The following is a 25694-nucleotide window of genomic DNA, read 5'->3' on the forward strand; positions in this document are numbered from 1 at the left end:
AGTCTCTAGCGGAGGTTAACCAGACGGCTGGGGCAGATGTTTGAAGCCTTAGAAGGGGGTAATACCCACGGAGCTTCACAGGCTACTAATATCAGCCCCCAGCTGAATACCTAGCCTTTACTAGCTATTAAAATGGGGGACCCCCAAAAAAATGACGTGGGGTCCCCCCTATTTTAATAGCTAGCAAAGGCTAGGCAGACAGCTGGAGGCTGATATTAATAGCCCAGGAAGGGTGCCATTAATATTGGCTCCCTCCCAGGCTAGAAACACCAGCCGTCAGCCGCCCCAGAAATGGCGCATCCATAGGATGCGCCAATTCTGGCACTTAGCCTCGCTCTTCCCACTGCCCTGTTGCGGTGGCAGTGGGGTAATAGGGTTGGGGTTGATGTCAGCTTATAATGCCAGCTGACTTCAAGCCCAGGTTAGTAATGGAGAGGCGTCTATAAGACACCCCCATTACTAACCCCATAGTCAAAGCTACAAAAAAACACAAACACCCAGAATAAAGTCCTTTAATTGAAATAATGACACAATTCTGTATTGTTCTAAATTAAACCATACTTACCATCATGCCCATTCCAGCTGAAGCCAACGATCTCCTGCAATAAAAGTAAAATAATAAAACAACATCATACTTACTTTTCCATGGTTCCCACGACAGCTTCAGCTCTGCTACATTCACATGACAGGCTGGACCGCAGCAGAACGCTGCCATCCAGCTTGCCATGCGGCAGCCACTGAGAAGCGCAGGCAGACGGCTTGTGTTTCTAGCCTGGGAGGGGGCCAATATTCATGGCACCCTTCCTGGGCTATTAATATCAGCCCCCAGCTGTCTGCCTAGCCTTTGCTAGCTATTAAAATAGGGGGGACCCCACGTCATTTTTTGGGGGGGGTCCCCCATTTTAATAGCTAGTAAAGGCTAGGTAATCAGCTGGGGGCTGATATTTGTAGCCTGGGAAACTCCATGGGTATTACCCCCTTCACAGGCTTCAAACATCTGCCCCAGCCGTCTGCTTAACCTCCGCTAGAGACTAAAATTACGGGGAACTCCACGCCAATTTTTTTTAAATAAATCCTTTATTTTAACACTAAATGACAAGTACAGTAATCAACACTATCACTGTACTTCTTATAAATGTGACTGACATGTTTCTATCTATCTAATCTATGTGTGATGCTCTATTCTTTCTTTTATAAATTGTCGGGTACCGATGCTGAATTGCCGGCCGGCTTTTTTAAAGAGACGGTGCATGAAAACACTAATATTTTTTTAAACAAATCCTTTAACACTAAATGACAAGTACAGTAACCAACACTGTCACTGTACTTCTTATATATGTTACTGACATGTTTCTATCTATCTACTCTATGTTTGATGTGATGCGCCCCCTGGGCCATATTCTTTAGGGGAATACCCGGAGCCGGATCAGATGGGGGTTGTAGTCTCCGAGTGGCTGTGACCCGGTCCGTGCCCAGGGTGTCAAGCTCAGTGTGTGGCAGTCCTTACTGATGTTACTAAAGTTCTTTATGTCGACTACGCCACCCGTTGAATTGCGGTCACTACGGCCGCCGCTGCAGCAGGGTCCGCTGAGGCTGATGGTGTTTGTGCAGCTTAGGTAGTATAACCCCCAACGGGAGGGGTATAGCCTCAGGGGGTCAGGTGCAGAGGATGGTGGTTGTGGAAGTGCAGGGATGATGGTAATGAGAGTCAGAGTCGGGTTGTGCAGTTCAGGGTTCTTTACTTACTGCAGATGTTCCTGTCACTCCGGCCTTGAGTGACCACCCGAGCCGTGCTGCGTCCACCAGGTCCTGGACTCTTCCAACCCCCAAGTAGTTCTGGAGCGTGGTTCTGAGCTCCCGTTCTGTCCTGTCCTCGTCTCTGGCCTTCCCCACCAGGGATCCACCTAAGTCCGGCTCCCTCGGGCCTTCTGTTGGTAAAACCCGACTCTGGGTTCCCTGACCCTTTGCGTGGTCTGCCTTCCGGGTGGATATGGTGGGTGGCCGTGGCAGATGCTGCCCACGGCCTCCGGTCTCTGGCTGAGGTATGCTGTAGCCCCCACCAGTTTGGGATCCGGTACCCTGTTGCCAACTCTTCACCCTGTGATTGTATTTGGGCTCTCAGAGTTCCTTCTTTCTCCCCCTCTGGGTCTTTCTTTCTCCTCTCTCACTCTTGCTCTGGGGCTGCTCTGCTCCTCTGCTCTCTTCCACTGCTCTGCAAAGACTCACGTCTCACTGACTGTGGCTGACTGACTTCTCACAGACTGACCCTGATCTTAGATGGTGCCCACCTTAAATACTCCCTCTATGTGTGAGCTCAGGTGACCAGCACCCAATGAGCTCCTAACTTTACCCAGGCTGCTCCCCCTATCTGCCCCTACACTACTAGGATGCTCCACCCCCCTCCCACTCCAGCCAAGGACAGACTCGGTCGTACCTGCACATTTCTAAGTGGGAGTACCGTTGGTCTGCCCTCCGGAAATGGGATGTGTGTAGTGCATGCAGCTTTCTGAGCTCAGTTCCACACTCCATCATTACCCGGGAGTGGAATATCACACCTCTGGGTTGAGGTGCAATACCCCTGTAGCAGCCGAATCCTCAGGGTGCTACAGATGCTCTATTCCTTCTTGTCTAAATTGTCGGGTACCGGTGTATGCCGCTGCTGAATTGCCGACCGGCTTTTTTAAAGAGAGTGTCTTCTGAGCAGTTTGTCAGCTTTTGGACACCTTTGAAGGTGTTTTCTATGTGTTTCTATGCGTTTTTGTTTCCCTGCCATTGGTTTTAACGGTGTTCGACGGTGTTCGACGGTGTTCTAAGGTGTTCGACGAACAGTTCCTCGAACATCCCGGTGTTCGACGAACCAAACCGAACTCGAACACTACGGGGGTGGCTCAGCACTACTCTCTACAGGCAAGAGAGAGAGAGCGGACCTCACTGATTATCATAGAATCATAGTATGTTAGAGTTGGAAGGGACCTCCAGGGTCATTGTGTCCTACCCCGTGCTTAATGCAGGATTCACTGGTGACCATAAGAGCTTACACTCTACAAGAGAGAGAGACTGAGGCCTTGATCTCACAATCATAAATTCCCTCTGCGAGAGAATCATATTGATTATGTTAATGACATTCTGCTCAATCTCTGCTTCGAGTTTGATCAGAGTGTCAGCTAAGTGTGATCCGATTCCCTCACATGAGTGAATGATATCACAGGTGTGGAGAAAATGGAGAACTTAATTTCTCCATCTTCTCCATTGTTTATGGTAATCAGACTGCACTTGAATGACATGCAAGTGCAGTCAGATATTTTACACACACCCACAGACTTGTATGGGTGCGTGTCATCAAATTTGCGAATCCACTCGCAGCATGCTGCAATTTTTTTCTCATGGCGAATCGAAATGAGAAATAAATGCAGATCTGAACTTCCCCGTAGTATCTCATTGGTCCGAGTGCTATCTGATAAAACATCGGATAACACTCACCCGAGTTATACACTCATGTTTACCAAGAGACTTTACTGTACAAACTGTGCTCCACTGAGAACCACTGATTTGTGATGGCTCAAGAACTGACCACAACTGTGCAGCGTATGGTAATCTGCTAGATGTCATAGCTGGAGGACATTATGGGGAGGTTCACACGGCAATGCAAAATGACATTGGACCACTCTCTGATGCTTCAGTAGTGTAGTAAATGCTGACAGGCAAGTTTTTTTTTTTTGCGAACAGCAAATCAATTCTCAAAATGTTCAAATTTGCATAAAACCATTATTTTCATGTAATTCAACTTAAACTTGATCCTCCACGGATCGATCTACTCATCTCTATAACCTAATTACTGAAAAGACAATAAGGAAATAATTAGATGTTAAATATAAACGTATGTTTTCTAATTTAGTATTCAGCTCCTGTCTAGCTACAACAGTGACTGCTTAGTTTAGTTGATTTCAACCCAACTTGAAGCACACCACTTGCTGCTGGAGTCTCTTACTTTTCAGATTCATTAATTGATCATATTATCCTTAAACCACCACTCCAGTTCTTTTTTTTTCATTTCAGTACTGAAGTGGTGCTACTAATGTAAGTTTCCTGACCCTAGTATTATACTTACTAGCCACCATCTTCAGCTCTTCCCTGTGATGCGCAGGTCCCATTACATTGAGTTATTACTTCCGGATCGCCCAGCAAATACTGGGCTAAACCAGAAGGTCTTAACCTGCAGTAGACCAACCAGAGCAGCGCCGATAACATATGAAGATGGTGAGGGGTAAGTAAACAATTATGTGCAGAAAACTTATGTTAGTAGCACAACTCAAACACAGCAATAAAAAAAATACTGGAGAGGCGCTTTAATCTATGATATGTGGGTATAATTCAAAATATCATCTTGTGTTAGTCAAAAATCATTGTTCTGTTGGAAATTGAAACATGGCATAGACTAACTCTCCAAAAAAACAAAAAACCTGACCAATACCTTCATATAGTGTGAACATGAGCAAGCTGCATTGACTGCATAACAAATAAAAAAAGAACACAGCAACATTCTGTAAGGGTCAAGGTATATGCAAACTCTGAATACATGAGATGTAAACTGCATTGTTGCTAAATAAAATGTACTTACAAAAAATAAAATATACTTACAAAAAATTGAAGGTTCTTATAGCATAAATTGGCCAATTTATGTAGGCCCATCAACCACGGCAAGGTGACCTCCCTCTGATGGGTACCTATCACTAAACATGCCTTTCTCGGGCTATAAGCCTACAATTTAAATGGGCAAGCATGCCTCTCTCAGGTTATAAGCCTACAATTTAAATGGGCAGATAGGAACCAGTACAAATTAAAGCACCCTTGGGCTGATGGAAGGAGTGCAGAGTCAGAAAGGCAGTCACAACCTCCAATGGTAAACTGCAAAAAAACAAAACACCTGATCAGCACCTCCATATAGTGTGAAAAGCTGCAATGACTGTATAACATACAAGAAAGAACACAGCAGCACTCTGTATGGGCCAAGATATATGCAAACTCTGAATACATGAGTTCTAAACTGCATTGCTGCTAAATAAAATGTACTTACCAAAAATGAAGGTTCTTAGTGCATAAATTGGCCAATTCATGTATGCCCATCAACCACGGCATGGTGACCTTTCTCTGAGGGGTCCTACCCTATTAAACAGTCCTCTCTCAGGCTATATAGTCTAACTTTGCCAGAAATTGTAAATATACTAAACCACATTAAATTTTGGTGTAGACTGTATATTTGCATAATTCACATCTTTTATAAAAAACAGGATTATTATGTGGTTATCTTGTGTCCCACGGAGATGGATGTTCAAGTCAGACGTGTTCTCCAGATCCCAATGTGGTCTCAAAGAGTCATCTACTTGCAGGGTTCTGTACTTAAAGATCAAGATCTATTGAGAGCAAAGTAAGTATGCATTCCCTATTTCTAAATTTTATTACTTAATCAGTGCCAACATGTTTTTCTGCATTTAATGATAATTTTTTAATATGAGGAACACATTTGTTTTCAATGAGAATTTAAGATTATTAGAAGTTAAAATTTAACATAAATTTCTTCATAGTCCCTTGATAATTCAAAAATATTTAGATTTGAGAGTTTTCTATCTACTGGCTAACATGTTACAAGAATATATATTTTCCCTTGATAATTCACAAATTCACTAAATAAAAGCTGGCATGAGCAAGAATATATCAAGGCTGCTTTTCATAAAACCTCATAAGATCAGTTGTCTCCTCAATTGAAGAGGGTATTTTACAAATGCACTTCCATAACAAACACATAATTTTATATTTATGATTCATAATTTTTGGTCCCTGGACATACAGCCTTCCAAGAAATTCTCTCTAGGTTCTGAAATGCAATGCAGAAACAAAAGAAAACTCGGCACAAAGGTGATTACTGTAGGGACAAGTGAGGGACGATAATATGATATTATTATAATGACTCATTTTCATAATTATTATGATATGATAAAAATAGAATTGAGACATTTAGAACCTGTTTGCTCTCAGTATATATACGAGATGTATGTCTTATAGTCAATGTAATTAAATTCTATATTGATATTACAGAACATTAAACATTAAAAAAAGTATGTGAAGTTTTCCTTTTATTTTCTTTTTTTAACACTCATTTTTTTAAAGAAAAATTAGTATACATTCCATACAATATGCATAACAAACAACACATACACATGCTATACACAATGCACAACAAACAATATGTGCACATAATATACACAATGCACAACAAACAAGACATGCTTATACATGCTTATACTATACACTGCATAGCAAACAAGACATGCACAAAAAATACATGCTATTTAAAACCGTGGTTCTCTGTCAGATATATCACCTATAAGACTGTTCCAAAATCAGCCATTTCTTCCATTTCCATTCTGTTGCAGTGTGTGCAATATTAGTAAATTAAAGGCCTGCTATTTAAAAGTGTGGTTCTCTGTCAGACGTATCACATATAACTGCGTTCCAAAATCAGCCATTTCTCGTGAACGTGGAAAATATTGTCCTCCATTTAAAATGGGCAAGGTGCGTGGCAAAGGACGGGGAAGTGGACATGATGGTGATGGTGCATGCAGAGGCCGAGGACGTGGCTGTATGCAAGCTGAAATTGTGCCACAGCAAACACCCACATCTTGTTGCTCGACCTTCCTGTCCCAATTACTAAGGGAACATAGAGTTCCACTATTGAACACAGAGCAGTGTCAAAACGTTGTTGGTTGGATAGCAGATAATGCTTCCAGTCACTTTGACACCAAAACAACCAACCTGTCTTCCACATGGTCAAGTCTCAGTGGCCATGAGTCTGGACCGTATATTCCTCACCTTGATCCTCCTTCCTCCCACCATGCCAAATGCCCAGAGATAACTGATCCCACACTTGGACACTCAGAAGTGCTGTTCACTTTTCCATTTGTAGATTCGAGCCTTTCACCCAGCCAGCTTCAAGAGGGTCAAGAGGAGAATTCATATAGCGATGCCCAAATATTGGAGCAGCCACGGTCACACAAAGGCGAAGGTGGGAAAGTGCAATTACTGTTGCAAGAGGTGGATGATGATGATGAGACACAATTGCCAGAAAGTCAGGAGGAGGACCAGGGTGCGGAAGTGGAAGACGAGGTGGTGGATGATATAGTAACTGACCCAACCTGGCAGGGGGGCACACAGAACGAGGACAGCAGCTCACAGGGGTAGGGAGGCATAGCACCACAAAAAGCAGAAAGAAGCAGTGTGGTGGCTGCAGACACAAGGCAAGAAAGCTTTCCTCGCAACGCCAACACGACGGAAGTTGCCAGTACAACTGTTAGGTCTTCCCGAGTCTGGATATTTTTTTAAGATTCTGCAGATAACCCCAAAATGGCCATTTGCACCACCTGCCAGGCCAGCATCAGCAGGGGTCGAAAAAGAAACAGCCTGACCTCCACCAGCATGATCAGGCACATGGCAGAAAAGCACCCGACTAAGTAGGCCAACCCCAGGGTCAAGCAACAGTGTCTGTGGGTGAAACCACTGCTTGTTCCGCTCATGTGCATGCACGCCAATCCCCTGTCCATGGCACATGCCAAGATGCCTCCCGCCCTGCACCTCTCATTGAACACTAGTAGCACCATCAGCAAGCACGTCCACATCCTTGTCCCAGAGCAGCATTCAGTTGTCCCTACCCCAGTCCTTTTAAAGCAAGCGCAAATACGCAGCCAATGGCCCACAGGCCGTACTACTAAATTCACATATTTTGAAAATGCTTGAGCTCAAAATGTTGCCTCTTAGGCTCGTGGAGATGGAAGCTTTCCGCAACCTGATGGTGGCGGCCGTCCTTCGGTACTCGGTCCCCAGCCGCCACTATTTCTTCTGGTGTGCCATCCCCGCATTACAGGAGCACGTGTCCCACAACATTAGACATGCCCTCAACAACGCAATTGCTTGGAAAGTCCACATAACCACGGACACGTGGACAAGTACTTGTGGGCAGGGACTGTACATCTCGCTGACGGTACACTGGGTTAATATAGTGAAAGCCGGGACCCAGTCAGACCTTGGGACGGAACATGTCCTCCTGACGCTGAGGATTGCGGGCCCTGGGTTAATCAGGGTTGCCCCCACATTCTACAGCTTCTGCACCTCCTCCTCCTCTTCAGCCTCCATCTCCGAAATAACCACATCAGTCTCAAGCTGTAAGCACTGGAGCACTGCCTCGGCCAAGCGGCAAAAGGCTGTGCTGAAGCTAATATGCTTAGGTGACAAACCGCACAATGCTGAAGAGTTGTGGACAGCTCTGAAAGAGCAGGCAGATCTGTGGCTGACACCGCTGACCCTACAGCCAGGCATGGTCGTATGTGACAAGGGCAGGATCCTGGTGGCAGCTCTGAGGCGAGGCGAGCTCACACACATACCATGTCTGGCTCATGTGCTTAAACTCGTGGTTCAGCGGTTTCTCAAAACCTACCCGGATCTGCCAGATTTGCTTGTCAAAGTACTCAGCTTATTTTGCCACTTTAAAAAGTCAGCTACAACTTCGGCTGCCCTTGCTGTTCTTCAGCAGAGTTTGCAGCTTCCAGCTCACCGACTGATCTGCGATGTCCCCATGCGTTGTAACTCTACATTGCAGATGTTGGGATGGATTTGTGTGAAGAGGGCAGTTGTTGACTACCAGCATCAACAAGGCTGTCAGTATTCAGTTCAGACTACACACATAAGACATCAGGAGTGGACATGGATGTCAGACATCTGTACTATCCTACAAAACTTGGAGGACTCCACCAAGGTGGTGAGCAGCGATGATGCCATAATTAGCGTCACCATCCCACTTCTCTGTCTATCTGCTCACTGTTAGGCGTCGGTCTGGTGCTGGATTCGAAATGGGTCCAGAATCTTCTGTGGTCTCCCATTTTGGTCCAGCTGGGGCTGATGCTGCTCAGCATCATCATCAGCCCCAACACCTAGCTGGTCCACGATATGCGCAGATTGTCTCCTGGGTATTTGTGCCTAGCAATGTTAAGCATAGGTTGCAGAGGGAGACAGGACTTTTGGAGTAGAAGTCCAGGATTCGCCGCACTGAGCATGCCCGTGACCTGGCGGATCGTGATTGGTGGTTTGGCACCCACTTGACCCGGTGACCTGGCACCGCCTGATTGGTCCACGGGTAGCATCACCAATGGCGCATCGGTGGGCAGGGCTTAGTCTTTTAAAGGCCCACCCACAAACATGACTGCCCGCTCTGATCATTGAGCAGTGATGCTGGTGTGTGGACGACTCTGTTCCACATGTAGTTTCCGCTAGGCAGGTTAGCTCCATAGAGGCAGGTTAGCTCCATAGAGGCAGGTAGCTTCGTCTAGCAGTCTGGCTCAGCCAAAGGGGTTGCCTAACACCCCGAGCAGCCTGCAGACGTCCTCTTCACGGCTATCGTCTGTCAGACATGTGGATTAATACCCTGCAGTCTGGTAGCACGCTGGCTGGAGGCACGTGTACCCGTCGGCTTAGTTACAAATGCATCCTAGTGCCGCCAGTATAGTCCCTGTGTAGTTAACAGGACTACAGATAGTTTTTCTCCGCCTATCTCTCGTGCTGCTAACGGAGATAGAGCGAACCGCTATACCCGTTCCTGTGTGCAGTAACACGGAAGGGTCGATCATTTAAGTTGGTTACGTTACTTTCCACCCAGAAAGTGTTCGGCAGTAGTCCTCCAGGCTGCATCACGGACCCCAGGGTCGGTTGCGTTCCATTATAATAAAGTTGTCTGCAACCGCCCTCCAAACAGCTCACAATCAATTAAAGAGGATGTATTGGAGGCGGAGCATGATGAGATGGAGCAAGGAACCATACAGGGTGATTCCACACAGCCCAGCCTCATCACATCCCAAAGTGGATTGGGTGACAATGAGGAAGAGGAGGAGAAGGAGGATGAACAGGAGATAGTTTCCTGCGCTATAGGCGATACTACCTGCACAACTGTCTTTCCGTCTGTTCAGCGTGGATGGCCTGAGGACAGGGAGGAGGAAGAGGAGGAGGATGAGGAGGAGAGCATCATCAGTCGTCCTCTTGGTGAGGACACGGACGTCCTGCCTCTTTGCAGTCTGGCACACATGGCTGAGTTTATGTTACACTGCCTTTCCCATGACCCTCACGTTGTCCAAATTTTGGGTGACAGTCATTACTGGTTGGTGACACTTCTAGAAACACGCAACAAGGAAAACTTTCTGTCTCTTATTCCCACGCTGGATAGGCCTAATAATATGGGGCAGTACCAGAATGCCCTTGTTGCGGAAATATTAAAAAAATTCCCATCTGAAAACGCTGGTGGCAGAGGTCACAGTTCGTTGGACAACCAAGGAGTACAGGCGAGAGAGACACAAATGCAATCCAGCAGAGGCAGGGGAACACTGTCAAAGTTTGGGACAGTTTTCTCAGACCCTCCCATCGCACAGGCCCTGAGGCAAGGGGTACTCTCCCATGCACCTCTGTCTTCACACCCAGACATTGTATATACTTCCTGATTTTGTCTATTTGCTCTTGTTCTCCTCCTTATCCTCATCCTCCACCCCCATATCACCACGATATGTACCATATCAACATATTTACGTCTCTTGCAAGGGGAATTGGAGTTCCTTCAAATGTTTGGCAGCCGTTGCTTCACTGCATAGGCAAACAGTAAGGGAGACCCGCTTTCTAATAATGGGAACATTGTTTTCAGGAGGCCCTCTGACCTCTACGTCTCTTGCAAGGGGCATTGGAGTTCCTCCAAATTTTTGACAGCCACTGCAGTCACTGCATACAGAATGGGAAACCCTCTCCTTTCTAATGGGAACATGTTGTTACTGTGGCCCAGCTCTATGTGTCTTTAAATTGTTACTGTTTTTTTCCTAAATTTTGGCAGCCTTTGCACTCACTGCATATCCTATTACTGAATAGCAGACCCTGTGGTTTCTAATGGGAACATGTCATATTCGTTACTGTGGCCCAGCTGTTTGTGTCTTTAAATTGTTAGTGGGGTTTTTCCTAAATTTTGGCAGCCATTGGACTCACTGCATACCATTTAACTGTATAGCAGATCTTCTCCTTTCTAATGGGAACATGTTGTTACTGTGGCCCAGCTCTATGTGTCCCCATACTGTTTCCATGTCATTTGAGCACTGTTCCCATCGATTTGGGCAATTTTTATGCCCTCTGCAGACCGCCTGGGGGGGGGCGCCGGAAAAATGCTCGCGTTTCCCATAGACTTACATTTTGCTCGCTACTCGGACCGAGCACTCGAGCATTCCAATTTGCTCCACATGAACAGCGAGTGCCTGAGCATTTAAGTGCTCGCTCATCACTAGTAACTATGAATGATGGAAATGACCATAAGCTTAAGGAATTTAAGTCTTTTGTTGTTTGCTTTATTAAATACAAAACCAAGGAAAAATTAACTACCCAACAAATATATAAAAAAAATGTAAATCTTTATTTATACTGCATTTTAAAATAACCTAAGAAACATAAGAAAAGGGGAATATGCACAAGGAGTGATTTGTGGTATCTTTAGTTTACATATCCGAATAGTCTTTGCAGCTCCCAGGTTACATGAGAAGACTCAATAGTACAGGACTATTAATGACTTTGTTAATTGTTATCTGTTTTCTCAATTTTATAATGCACATTTGATTCTGGATATAAAATTGTTTCTCTTTATATACAGTAGATAGATATATAAATAGAGTGATTCAAATACACTTCATATGCACAGTATACATTGTCATGAAGAGTTCATTTAGTAATGGACATTGTGATTTTTATTATTTCGTAAAGCTTGTTTTCAGTCCTTCTTATTGTATAATTTAAATGTGCAGTTGAAAATATTTTTGTTGTATTAATTTCTAATACAAATGTGTTTTTTAATGCATTTTTTCCTATTTTTATTTTTTTCCCAATATGAATTGCTCTGTTATCAGCAATATTATTTAAAGTAAATTATTTCCAGTATAAAATTCTTGGATGAGCAGCATATTGTTATTACAGCAAATGTTTATATTTATATGCAATTATTGCAAGGAGACGATTTATGTAGTAAATGTAGCATCAAAGACGTGTAGCATTAAAATAGCAATCTGGCTTAAAAAGCAAAGACAATATATAAAAGCGATTGGAAAATGGTCTAATCATCTGAGAACTGAGTAATCTGAAGGGACCTGAGCCTTATAGAATTCAGAGATGACCTGCCTATAGTAGTACCTAATGACATATAGTAAATAGCAAAGTATTAGAGTATTAGGCCCCTGGAAAGGCCTGAAAAGCTTGTCTATGGCAGATGTGAGAGCCTACAATGGATATAAAATTATTTATATTTGAGAGTCCTCAGTGGTTGATGCCTTTTATTGGCTAACTGAAAATATGGTAACAAGTTGCAAGCTTTCAAGAGTACTCAGGGCTGTTCATCAGGCTAGTATAATCCAAAATCTGAAGAGTGACATATTTCTACACAATAGGACACAGACACTGCTTTTCATCACCAGTCTCATCTCTTGCATTATTTCTGTGTCCTATTGTGTATAAATATGTGACTCTTCAGATTTTGGGTTATACTAGCCTGATGAAGAGGCCTGAGTAGTCTCGAAAGCTTGCAACCTGTTACCATCTTTTCAATTAGCCATTAAAAGGTATCAACCACTGAGGACTCTCAAATCTTAATATTTTTCTATCTACTGGCTAACACGGTACAAAAATATATATTTTCCCTAAGCAGTGGATATAAAAACTCAACATACTCTTGATAAAATGCCAGGTTTTGTCATGTTAAAAATCATACAAAGAAGGATAATTTCAAAACTTTTTGCACCTTTAATATTACCCATATCCTGTACAATTCAATTGAAAATCAAAATGAAAACTTTTTAGTGGAAAAAAAGAAAAATAAATAACTAAAACAATGTGGTTGCACAAATATACACACAATTAAATCAATACTTTATATGACAGCTTTTAGTCTTTCTGGGTAGGAGTCTAGTAGCATGACACATCTAGAATTGGTAATTGTTGCCCACTCGCCTTTGCAATAACTGTGCAAATCTGTAAAATTGTGAGCACATCTCCTGTTGACGGCCCTCTCCTGGTCAACCAATTGAAACACTAAAATCCAATGGGGCTTTCAATTGAATTCAGGTCTGGGCTGTGATTGGGCCATTCCAAGACATTGATCTTCTTCTAGCAAAGGCATTCTTTTGTTGATTTGGAGATATGGTTAGGGTCATTGTTGTCATATGTCTTCATTTCCAGCTTTTTACCAAAGGCCTAAAGATTTTCATCCAAAAATTGACTCATATTTGGAACTGTTCATAATGTCCTTCACCTTGACTAAAATACCAGTTTCAGCCCCCTAAAAAACAGCCTCAGAGCATTTTGCTGCCTCTACCATGCGTCACTGTGGGTATGTTTTTTTTTGGAGATATGCAGGACTGGCTTATAGCCAAACACATGTTTTGGAATTATGGCCAAAAAGTTCAACCTTGGTCTCATTAGAACAGAACACATTTTTTCACATGTTTTTGGCTAACTTTATGTAGGTTTTGGCAAAACATAGCCAGGCTTGGATGCTACTCATTGTAAGAAAAGGCTTCAATTCTGACAACTTATCCCACAGGCCAGACATATGAAGAATATTATAAATTGCAGTACACAACCAGTACTTACCAGAAATTCCTGCAGCTTCTTTAATGTTGGTGTAGCCCTCTAGGCAGCTACTCAGACCAATTTTCTTTTTTTTGAGGAACGTTCAGTTCTGGTTAATAAGATCATTGTTGTTTGGTCCTGATGAAGAGGTTTGAAAACCTTCAAACGCATTGACAAAATAAACCACGTTCATGCTTCACCTTCGAATGTCATCATATCTTTGAACCTTGGGCAGCGCCACTCTGAACCACCATGTTCCTCATTTATTGCAACAGTTCTAGTTAATGTCATTATTGGGCCAAATTTAAGTCACTCCTTGACGACCATCTTTACTGTGTTCTTGAGTATATCCAATGCCTTGGAAATGGTTTCGTACTGTTCTCTTCACTGATAACTTCAACAATGAGATCCTTTTGCTATGTTATAAGCTGTTTACAGACCATGGTTCTTTCTGTAAAATGCGACTAAGAAAATTTCAGGAAAATCCTTCTAGAATAGCAAAACTTTATATGGGGTTATTGAGAATCATTTTAAATGATGCACTGACTAGTATTTAGCATAGGTTTTAATATGATTGGCTAATTCTGAACACAACATTTTCCCCAATTATAAGGTGCTCACACTTATGTAAGCATATTTTAGAAAAATATAAGAAAAGGAAAAGATGGCACTTCATACCAGTCAATAAAATTCCAAAGTGCTTGTTTATTAATCCATGATTAGATGATGGAATACAGCCACATGTTACAAACAACTGACGTTTCTGCCACTGCTGCACCCTTAATCATAGCATAAAGGTGAACTGTGCTCAAGTGAGATTTAAAATCCATGACATGGAAATACCACCCCTTAAAGGGGAGGAGGAACAATTAATTAATTATTTATATCATACATGTGAAAGCTGAAGTTCAATATAGTACACGTCATGCATATATTTTCATAAACAAATAAAACATGTATCAAGATGGACTTAATCAATGAACCAGTATCACAAAGACATATATAAAACAGGAGAAATCTGAAACAATCAGGAAGGCTGTCATATCACATATTCCTAATACATATCTTGAGGTTTAAAAATCACCACAGGTGACAGGTAACAAGGGGCAGTCGTGCAAAGAAACTAATGTAAGCATATTTTAGATTTCTTATTTTTCTTTTTCTCTTCCAAATGATTTCAGTTTGTTTTCCTATGGATTTGTCAGATTTTGGGTGACCCTATAGGTGGAAAGAGTTCTGAATTTGTTTTTGTATGACTTTTTTACATGATAAAATCATGGCATTTTCATTGTAACAGGGCTTTGTAGGCTTTTTATATCTACTTTATATTATCCCTCCTGCTGTCATGACAATTCATTAATACTTCAGGGAATTTATGAACTTACAGAGGTAGATTCCACTCTGTATCAGACTTCATATTGGCAGGGGAACCAAATTGGTTAAATAGCCAGGATTGGATCTAGTTATGACCTTGGGCTATTTGAACCCCAGGCAATCAGCATTTGAGTAGTTGTGATTGTGGGACAACCCCACAAGAGAGTTATCATTTAACTAATAGAAAAAATAGTAATGGTACATATATGTAAAAAGCCAATGTATATAATTAGAGATGATAGAATCTAGTCACGGAGGATCGAGTTTGAGTTTCATTTCCTGAACTTTGTGGTTTGACGTGAATCCAAACATTTTGAGATTTGATTCATAGTTTAAAAAAAGAAGAAAAACTTGCTTGTTATCAATTCCCATGCTGTTGAAGCATCACAAATGGGCTAATCTATAATGCCCTGCAGTTCTGTCATCTCATGGACTATCTTACCTATTCCTGGGCCATAACAGATAGGCTGTTCCCGGCAGAGCACAGTTTGTATGGAAGAGTCATTTTCCATTTCCAGTATTACAGTGCAAGTCTATCTCTCTTGTAGAGTGTAATCTCTTATGATCAGCGGGGTCCACTCTCTCTCTCCTGTAGAGTGTAAGCTCTTATGGTCAGCAAGGTCCTCTTTCTTTCTCTTGCCTGTAGAGTGTAAGCTCTTATGGTTAGCATGGTCTTTTATGATCAGAGGAGTCTTCTCTCTCTCTTATGAAGTGTATTCTCCTATGATCAGTGGGTTCCGCTCTTTCTCTCTCCTTTAGAGTGTCAGTTCTTAAAGTCAGCAGGAATCTCTCTTTTTTTCTTCTTCTCCACATGTATTTTCTCAGCGTTTGCAGGTTTTCCAGTACTAAGATTTGCTCAAATTTATTCATTGCTAATAGAATTTTTTGGAATATTTGGCAAAGTCAGCAAATTCAAATTTCAAAAGATCTGTTCATATCTATATATTATATACTAAAGTCTGGACATGCTTTTCTTTCTTTCAGAATGGATGATGCGGAGGCATGTTTTATTCTGAGCAGCAGATGTGAAGTAGATAGAACAGCAGCTGTAAGTAATATTGCTTATTCACAGTACATTTATTGTTCACATATTATTTTATTGTCAAAAAATATTAGCTGCTACTGTAGATAAGAGAATGATAGGCAGAGACAGTTAAAGGGGTTTTCCCATGAACAACGGTTCATTTTGATCAATAGATCTGGAATAATAATAATTTCCACAATTGGATGTGTTTAAATAAAATGTTCCTGTGCTGAGATAATCTTATAAATGTGCCCCTGCTGTGTACTGTGTAATAGCTGTGTCTGACTGTACAGGAACATGGTCTGATCATACCACATCTCCTGGGCAGGGGAGGATGCAAGAGAGTATACAGACAGGACAGCAGGGGATCACAGCGGATTCTTTTTGTGAGGTAAAACACATCCAATTGTGGAAATGATTATTATTCCAAGATCTATTGATTAAAATTAACTTTCGTTAGTGGGAAAACCCCTTTAAGTTTACTTTGTCTGTTTTTTAATTGGCTTAAAGAATAACCATCCTTTCAATGTTGTTCATAAATCAATAGTACTAGTCAAAATAAGAAATATAATATATCTTACCAGAGAAATCTTCTACTTTCACCCCCTGGACTAATACATCAGTTTCCAAAATTCTAAGGTCCCAAGCAACATCTGTCTTAAGTTAAAACAGACTTTCCCATAAATTTCTATGGATAACCATCACTGTCATTTCAGGAGAATTTGCAGTTGAATTAATGGAGAACTCTCTATAGAAATTTATAAGCACTAATTGTCATCTCATATCTTAGTAATGGGAAAATCTGTCACCACTAAAAACAGATTTTACCCCTGATTGGAGAGTGAAAGATCAGTCATGGAGGAGAAGCACATATAATAAGATACATTACAAAGTTTCTCATTTTCATACACCTTCAATTCATTTTCCTCAACTCCAGTCTTCAAGACCAACCAACAGATCGTGTTTTCAGAATTTCCTTATTATTGCACAGGTTATGGAATTATCACTTGTGAATTGGGGGAGAAAGGTTAAACTGGATGGACCTAGGTCTTTATTCAACCTACGTTACTATGTTACTATGTAACACTAAGAAAGTCCTGAAAACATGATCTGTTGGTGGGCTGTGAGAACAGGAGTGAGGAACAATGCCTTAGATAGTAGTTGTTTGTCCAACAGCTATTTCCCTGCCTTATAGCTCTCAAACATAGTTCCTCAGCAGCATGATGTAGCCCTCTGGTACCCTCAGCAAAACAGACCATCCCAGAAGCGTCTATTATTTCCCAGTCTATTCTCACATAGACTGGAAAGATCAGGACGCAGCTTTGTTTAACGTTGAGACACTTCCTATTAGCTGATAATTTTCCATTCTGAGCACTTGTTGCTCACTTCTGCTGTCACATTTGGGACACCTTGCCCTGTTTTTCCACCATGGTTTAATGTAATAGCAAGCTATAAATGGTATTAGCGAGCAGGTATTCACATCAGAGTTTACAATCACAGCAGGCTTTTCTCAATTAAAGTGTCTTCTAGACAGACAGGGTGAACTGTGGAGGTGACCGAGTGAGGGGAGATTCAATGGGGTAACTGACGGTAAATCTGAGTCACTTGATAGATCTGAGTTAAACATTCATGTTTTTTCAAGAAGGTGGAGACATCTCTGTTAGATTCTTCTTCCCCTTAAAGGGTTATTAAAGGGTTATCAATCATAGCTCAGCAGATAAAAATTGCCTGCCTGGTTGGCCAAGGATACGTTATGCCATTCTTTCATGACAGGTTGCACATATTCAGTAGATACTGGCTATTTTACAATAACTGTCCTCTTTTTACTGTGCAGTGAGATGGCGCATGCGGTATGACCCCATGCTCACTGCACAGAGCTGACATGAGTGCTGTGTACCTGCTGCTGCCAGAGGAGGAACAGCTCTTCTCCTTTTTGGCTATGCCACTTTACAGTAGGGACAAAAAGTATTTAGTCAGCCACCAATTGTGCAAGTTATCCCACTTAAAAAGATGAGAGAGGCCTGTAATTGACATCATATAGACCTCAACTATGAGAGACAAAATGAGAAAACAAATCCTGAAAATCACATTGTCTGATTTAGAAAGAATTTTTTTTCAAATTTTGGTGGAAAATAAGTATTTGGTCAATTACAAACATGCAAGATTTCTGGCTCTCACAGACCTGTAACTTCTTCTTTAAGAAGCTCCTCTGTCCTCCACTCCTTACCTGTAGTACTGGCACCTATTTGAACTTGTTATCATTATAAAAGACACCTGTCTGCAACCTCAAATAGTCACACTCCAAACTCTACTATGGTGAAGACCAAAGAGCCATCAAAGAACACGAGAAACAAAATTGTAGCTCTGCACCAGGCTGGGAAGACTGAATCTGCAATAAACAAGCAGCTTGGTGTGAAGAAATCAACTGTGGGAGCAATAATTAGAAAATGGAAAACATACAAGACCACTGATAATCTCCCTTGATCTGGGGCTCCACAAAAAATCTCACCCCGTGGGGTCAAAATGATCTCAAGAACGGTGAGCAAAAATCCCAGAACCACACGGAGGAACCTAGTGAATGACCTGCAGATAGCTGGGACCAACGTTACACAGGCTACCATTAGTAACACACTACGCCGCCAGGGATTCAGATCCTGCAGTGCCAGATGTGTCCCCCTGCTTAAGCCATTACATGTCCGGGCCCATCTGAAGTTTGCTAGAGAGCATTTGGATGATCCAGAAGAGTATTGGGAGAATGTCATATAGTCAGATGAAACCAAAGTAGAACTTTTTGGTAGAAACACAACTCGTCATGTTTGGAGGAGAAAGAATGCTGAGTTACATCCAAAGAACACCATACCTACTGTGAAGAATGGGGGTGGCAACATCATGTTTTGGGTCTGTTTCTCTGCCAAGGAGAAAGTTGAAAGTCAATGTTTCCTAGCGACAGGCCCAAACATCACTGCTCTAGAGGAGATCTACATGGAGAAATGGGCCAACATACCAGCAACAGTATGTGCTAACCTTGTGAAGACTTACAGATAACGTTTGACCTTTGTCGTTGCCAACAAAGGATATATAACAAAATATTGAGATGAACTTTTGTAGTTGACCAAATACTTATTTTCCAATTGCAATTGGTGGCTGACTAAATACTTTTTTTCCCCACTGTATAAAAGCGTTCTTAAGAACGCTTGTTTACGATTATATTCCTATGTAAATGCAGCTTTAATTTTAGAGAAATGAGAGTAATACAATTGTTTGTAAAAAAAACACAAACTCTCTAATGTAAAATACAGACTGTACATATGGTCGTCTCTTGCTATGTATAGTGCTGTCCCTTATTATATAGCGTCCTGTCTTGTTATGTATAGAGCTTTCTCTTCTATTTTGTATAGTGCTTTCCCTTATTACGGTTCATAAAGTCCTCTCTTGTTATGTATAGTGCTGTACATAAAAAAAGTTATGTGTAACGTTGGTCCCAGCTCTCTGCAGGTCATTCACTAGGTCCCCCCGTGTGGTTCTGGGATTTTTGCTCACCGTTCTTGAGATCATTTTGACCCCACGGGGTGAGATCTTGTGTGGAGCCCCAGATCAAGGGAGATTATCCGTGATCTTGTATGTCTTCCATTTTATAATTATTGCAGTTGATTTCTTCACACCAAGCTGCTTGCCTATTGCAGATTCAGTCTTCCCAGCCTTGTGCAGGGCTATAATTTTGTTTCTGGTGTCCTTCAACAGCTCTTTGGTCTTCACCATAGTAAAGTTTGGAGTGTGACTGTTTGAGGTTGCGGACAGGTGTCTTTTATACTGATAACAAGTTCAAACATGTGCCAGTACTACAGGTAAGAGTGGAGGACAGAGGAGCCGCTTAAATAAAAACTTACAGGTCTGTGAGAGCCAGAAATTTTGCTTGTTTGTAATTGACCAAATACTTATTTTCCACCAAAATTTGAAAAAAAATCTCTTTCCAAATCAGGCAATGTGATTTTCAGGATTTGTTTTCTCATTTTGTCTCTCATAGTTGAGGTCTACCTATGATGTCAATTACAGGCCTCTCTCATCTTTTTAAGTGGGATAACTTGCACAATTGGTGTCTGCCGAAACCCTTTTTTTCCCACTGTAGGTTAAGATACTTACAATTCTATAAGTATATACTTTAGAATACACTATATAAGTGAGCATGTCTGTTGTGTGTAAAAAAATAGTCTTTGTTATTTCTCACTTGTTCAATCATTAGTTGTGTATCTCGCTTTTAGTCATTGTTAGCATTGTTTTTAACAGAAACGCTTCTATTTACTATAATGCACAGAATATTAATGCAGTAAATTAATATGTATTCTTTATTTAGGACCATCAAACAATATTAAGGGCCTGGGCCGTCAAAGACTTTGCTCCAAATTGTCCCCTGTATGTTCAGATATTGAAACCTGAGAATAAATTCCATGTCAAATTTGCAGGTAATGTTCATTATTCAAATTATAATTATTAACTTTATTTAAAACTGTTTTTTTTTATTTTTTAAATTTCCTAAATAATTCAACAATGTATTAAGCATTAAAAATTAAATCATAAGGACAAATGAGTAAAAAAGGTTAAAGGGGTGGCCCAGAAACAATGTACATTTTAATCAGTCTTGGAATAAATTAGTTCTACAATTGGATGTGTTAAAAAATGCTCCTGTGCTGAGATAATCTTATAAATGTGCCCCTGTTGTGTACTATGTAATGGCTGTGTCTGACTGTACAGGAACATGGTCTGATCATACCACAGCTCCTGGGCAGGGGAGGAAGCAAAATAATATACAGGCATTACAGTAGGAGATCACAGCTGACTCTTCCTCTGAGGTAAATAATTTTCTGCTTGTTTTTAAGCATGTTTTACCTTATAGAAAAAATCAGCTGTGATCTCAAGCAGCGCTGCCTGTGTACTTTATGCTTCCTCCTCTGGTATGTCAGACACAGCCATTACACAGTACACATCAGAGGCAAATATATACGATTTTCTCAGCACAGGAACATTTAAAAAAAAAAAAATCCAATTGTGGAACTTATTTTTATTCCAAATTCTATTGATTAAAATGTACTTTGTTAATACAGTATGAAAACCTCTTCAAGATAAGCTGGAGTTGCATAGTGATAACAATTGTCCTTATGGCCAGTAAAGTTAATGCTCCTATACACAGTAGATAACTGTCAGTTGAATGATGATTAGTGTTGAGCGATACCTTCCGATATCAGGAAATATCGGATCGGATTGGATCGGGTCAATACTCAAAAAGTATCGGATATCGCCGATTCCGATACCGGAAACCAATGCAAGTCAATGGGACACAAATATTGGAATGAAAATAAACCCTTTCTTTCCTTGTAGGTTAATTCTACACGAAGGAAAACAACTAACAATAATGTAGAATGACATGAAAAGCCGGCAATTCAGCAGCGGCATATACCGGTACCCAACAATTTAGAACAGAATGAATAGAGCTTCAACATAGATTAGATAGATAGAAACATGTCAGTCACATATATAATAAGTACAGTGACAGTGTTGCTTACTGTACTTGTCATTTAGTGTAAAGGATTTATTTAAAAAAATAATAGTGTTTTCATGCACCGTCTCTTTAAAAAAGCCGGCCGGCAATTCAGCAGCGGTAGCCGACAATTTAGAAGAGAAATATAGAGCATCACACATAGATTAGATAGATAGAAACATGTCAGTCACATATATAAGAAGTACAGTGACAGTGTTGGTTACTGTACTTGTCATTTAGTGTTAAAATAAAGGATTTATTAAAAAAAAAATTGGCGTGGGGTTCCCCGTAATTTTAGTCTCTAGTGGAGGTTAAGTGGACGGCTGGGGCAGATGTTTGAAGCCTTGGAAGGGGGTAATACCCATGGAGCTTCCCAGGCTACTAATATCAGCCCCTAGCTGAATACCTAGCCTTTACTAGCTATTAAAATGGGGGACCCCACCAAAAATATGACGTGGGGTCCCCCCTATTTTAATAGCTAGCAAAGGCTAGGCAGACAGCTGGGGGCTGATATTAATAGCCCAGGAAGGGTGCCATGAATATTGGCCCCCTCCCAGGCTAGAAACACCAGCCATCAGCCGCCCCAGAAATGGCGCCCTATGGATGCGCCAATTCTGGCACTTAGCCTCGTTCTTCCCACTGCCCTGTAGCGGTAGCAGTGGGGTAATAGGGCTGGGGTTGATGTCAGCTTATAATGCCAGCTGACATCAAGCCCAGGTTAGTAATGGAGAGGTGTCTATAAGACACCCCCATTACTAACCCCATAGTCAAAGTTAAAAAAAAACACAAATCCCAGAATAAAGTCCTTTAATTGAAATAAACACACAATTCTTTATTGTTCTAAATTAAACCATACTTACCATCACGCCCATTCCAGCTGAAGCCAACTATCTCCTGCAATAAAAGAAAAATAATAAAGCAACATCATCCTTACCTTTCCATGGTTCCCAGGACAGCTCCAGCTCTGCTACATCAAGATGACAGGCTGGACTGCAGCAGGAAGCTGCCATCCAGCCTGTCATACCGCAGGCAGACACTGAGAAGTGCAGGCTTGCTTGCGCTCCTCAGTGTCAGGCTGTGACGGCATCCAGATGAGCCGACAATGAACTCAGCTCACCTCATGCACGTCACTGACAGCGTGGGAGAATTCTCCTGCGCATGTGGTGAGCGTGAGAGACTCGGCTCATCTGGATGCCGTCACAGCCTGACACTGAGGAGCGCAAGCATGCCTGCGGCATGACAAGCTGGATGGCAGCTTTCTGCTGCGATCCAACCTATCATCACGATGTAGCAGAGCTGGAGCTGTCCTGGAAACCATCGAAAGGTAAGGATGATGTTGCATTATTATTTTTCTTTTATTGCAGGAGATCGTTGGCTTCAGCTAAAATACTTTACTAGAAATTCATGGCAGTCATGTCTAATATTGGCGTGACCCCATGAATTTCGGGCTTAGGGCCAGCTGATAATACCAAGCTGGCCCCTTTATTACCCAGTGAGCCACCGCACCAGGGCCCTGGATGAGTTGGGTACAGCGCCAGAAGATGGCGCTTCTATGATTGCGGACTGCAATTTGCAGCGGGGGGGGCCCAGAAAGCTTTGGGCTTCCCTGCGCTGCAGATTCCAGCCCCCAGCTGCCTAGTTGTACCTGGCTGGACACAAAAATAGGGCGAAGCCCCATGTATTTTTTTTTTTAATTATTTCATGAAATTCATGAAATAATTAAGAAAAAAAGGGCTTCCCTATATTGTTGTGTCCGGCCAGGTACAAATAGGCAGCTGGTGGTTGGGGGCAGTCCGTTCCTGCCTGCTGTACCTGGCTGGACACAAATATAGTGCGAAGCCCCACGTCAATTTTTTTAAAATTATTTCATGAAATGATTTAAAAAAAAAGGGCTTCCCTATATTGTTGTGTCCGGCCAGGTACAAATAGGCAGCTGGTGGTTGGGGGCAGCCCGTTCCTGCCTGCTGTACCTGACTGGACACAAATATAGTGCGAAGCCCCACATCAATTATTTTTTTAATTATTTCATAAAATAATTTAAAAAAAAAGGGCTTCCCTATATTGTTGTGCTTGGCCAGGTACAAATAGACAGCTGGTGGTTGGCGGCAGCTCGTTCCAGCCCGCTGTACCTGACTGGACACAAATATAGTGCGAAGCCCCACTTCAATTTTTTTAAAATTATTTCAGGAATTAAAAAAAAATTGACGTGGGGCTTCGCACTATATTGGTGTCCAGCCAGGTACAGCAGGCAGGAACGGGCTGCCCCCAACCACCAGCTGCCTATTTGTACCTGGTTGGACACAACAATATAGGGAAGCCCTTTTTTTCTTAATTATTTCATGAATTTCATGAAATAATTAAAAAAAAAAATACATGGAGCTTCGCCCTATTTTTGTGTCCAGCCAGGTACAACTAGGCAGCTGGGGGCTAGAATCTGCAGCGCAGGGAGGCCCAAGCTTTCTGGGCCGCCCCCGCTGCAAATTGCAGTCCGCAGCCACCCCGGAAAATGGCGCGTTCATAGAAGCGCCATCTTCTGGCGCTGTACCCAACTCATCCAGGGCCCTGGTGCGGTGGCTCACTGGGTAATAAAGGGGTTAGGGCCAGCTTGGTATTATCAGCTGGCCCTAAGCCCGAAATTCATGGGGTCACGCCAATATTAGACATGACTGCCATGAATTTCTAGTAAAGTATTTTAAAAAACACAACACCCAGAATAAAGTCCTTTCAAATGAAATAAACACACAATTCTTTATTGTTCTAAATTAAACCATACCAACCATCACGCCCATTCCAGCTGAAGCCAACGATCTCCTGCAATAAAAGAAAAACAATAAACCAACATCATCCTTACCTTTCGATGGTTCCCAGAACAGCTCCAGCTCTGCTACATCGAGATGACAGGCTGAATGGCAGCAGAAAGCTGCCATCTAGCCTGTCATGCCACAGGCAGACTCGGAGAAGCAAAGGCATGCTTGCGCTCCTCAGTGTCAGGCTGTGACCACATCCAGATGAGCCGAGTCTCTCACGCTCACCGCATGTGCAGGAGAATTCTCCCACGCTGTCAGTGACGTGCATGAGGTGAGCTGAGTTCATTGTCAGCTCATCTGGATGCCGTCACAGCCTGACACTGAGGAGCGCAAGCATGCCTGCGCTTCTCAGTGTCTGCCTGCGGTATGACTGGCTGGATGGCAGCTTTCTGCTGCGATCCAGCCTGTCATGTGAATGTAGCAGAGCTGAAGCCATCCTGGGAACCATGGAAAGGTAAGGATGATGTTGCTTTATTATTTTACTTTTATTGCAGGAGATTGTTGGCTTCAGCTGGAATGGGCGTGACGGTAAGTATGGTTTAATTTAGAACAATAAAGAATTGTGTGTTTATTTCAATTAAAAGACTTTATTCTGGGTGTTTGTGTTTTTTTTTTAACTTTGACTATGGGGTTAGTAATGGGGGTGTCTTATAGACGCTTCTCCATTACTAACCTGGGCTTGATGTCAGCTGGCATTATAAGCTGACATCAACCCCAGCCCTATTACCCCACTGCCACCGCTACAGGGCAGTGGGAAGAGCGAGGCTAAGTGCCAGAATTGGCGCATCCTATGGATGCGCCATTTCTGGGTTCGGCTGACGGCTGGTGTTTCTAGCCTGGGAGGGGGCCAATATTCATAGCACCCTTCTTGGGCTATTAATATCAGCCCCCAGCTGTCTGCCTAGCCTTTGCTAGCTATTAAAATAGGGGGGACCCCACGTCATTTTTTTTGGGGTCCCTCATTTTAATAGCTAGTAAAGGCTAGGTATTCAGCTGGGGGCTTATATTAGTAGCCTGGGAAGCTCCGTGGGTGTTACCCCCTTCCCAGGCTTTAAACATCTGCCCTAGCCGTCTGCTTAACCTCCGCTAGAGACTAAAATTACGGGGAACCCTACGCCAATTTTTTTTTAATTAAATCCTTTATTTTAACACTAAATGACAAGTACAGTAACCAACACTGTCACTGTACTTCTTATATATGTGACTGACATGTTTCTATCTATCTAATCTATGTGTGTTGCTCTATCTTTCTGTTATAAATTATCGGGTACTGATG

At 42.2% G+C, this 25694-nt stretch overlaps 1 protein-coding gene across 3 annotated transcripts in view; it reads left to right on the plus strand.

Moving 5' to 3' along the window:
• The window catches only part of KCNT2 (potassium sodium-activated channel subfamily T member 2), a 1642055-nt gene that overhangs the window by 1068514 nt on the left and 547847 nt on the right, over positions 1-25694 (plus strand). For all 3 annotated transcript variants that reach the window (XM_073642937.1, XM_073642939.1, XM_073642938.1), the window contains exons 11-13: positions 5289-5425; positions 16039-16102; positions 20430-20538. In XM_073642937.1, the coding sequence (XP_073499038.1) occupies positions 5289-5425; positions 16039-16102; positions 20430-20538 (310 nt within the window). The remainder of the gene's footprint in view (positions 1-5288; positions 5426-16038; positions 16103-20429; positions 20539-25694) is intronic.

Source organism: Phyllobates terribilis, unplaced genomic scaffold (genome assembly GCF_046119375.1).
Source record: "Phyllobates terribilis strain yellow unplaced genomic scaffold, ASM4611937v1 Scaffold_8__6_contigs__length_399053987, whole genome shotgun sequence".
Classification (NCBI taxonomy): Eukaryota; Metazoa; Chordata; class Amphibia; order Anura; family Dendrobatidae; genus Phyllobates; species Phyllobates terribilis.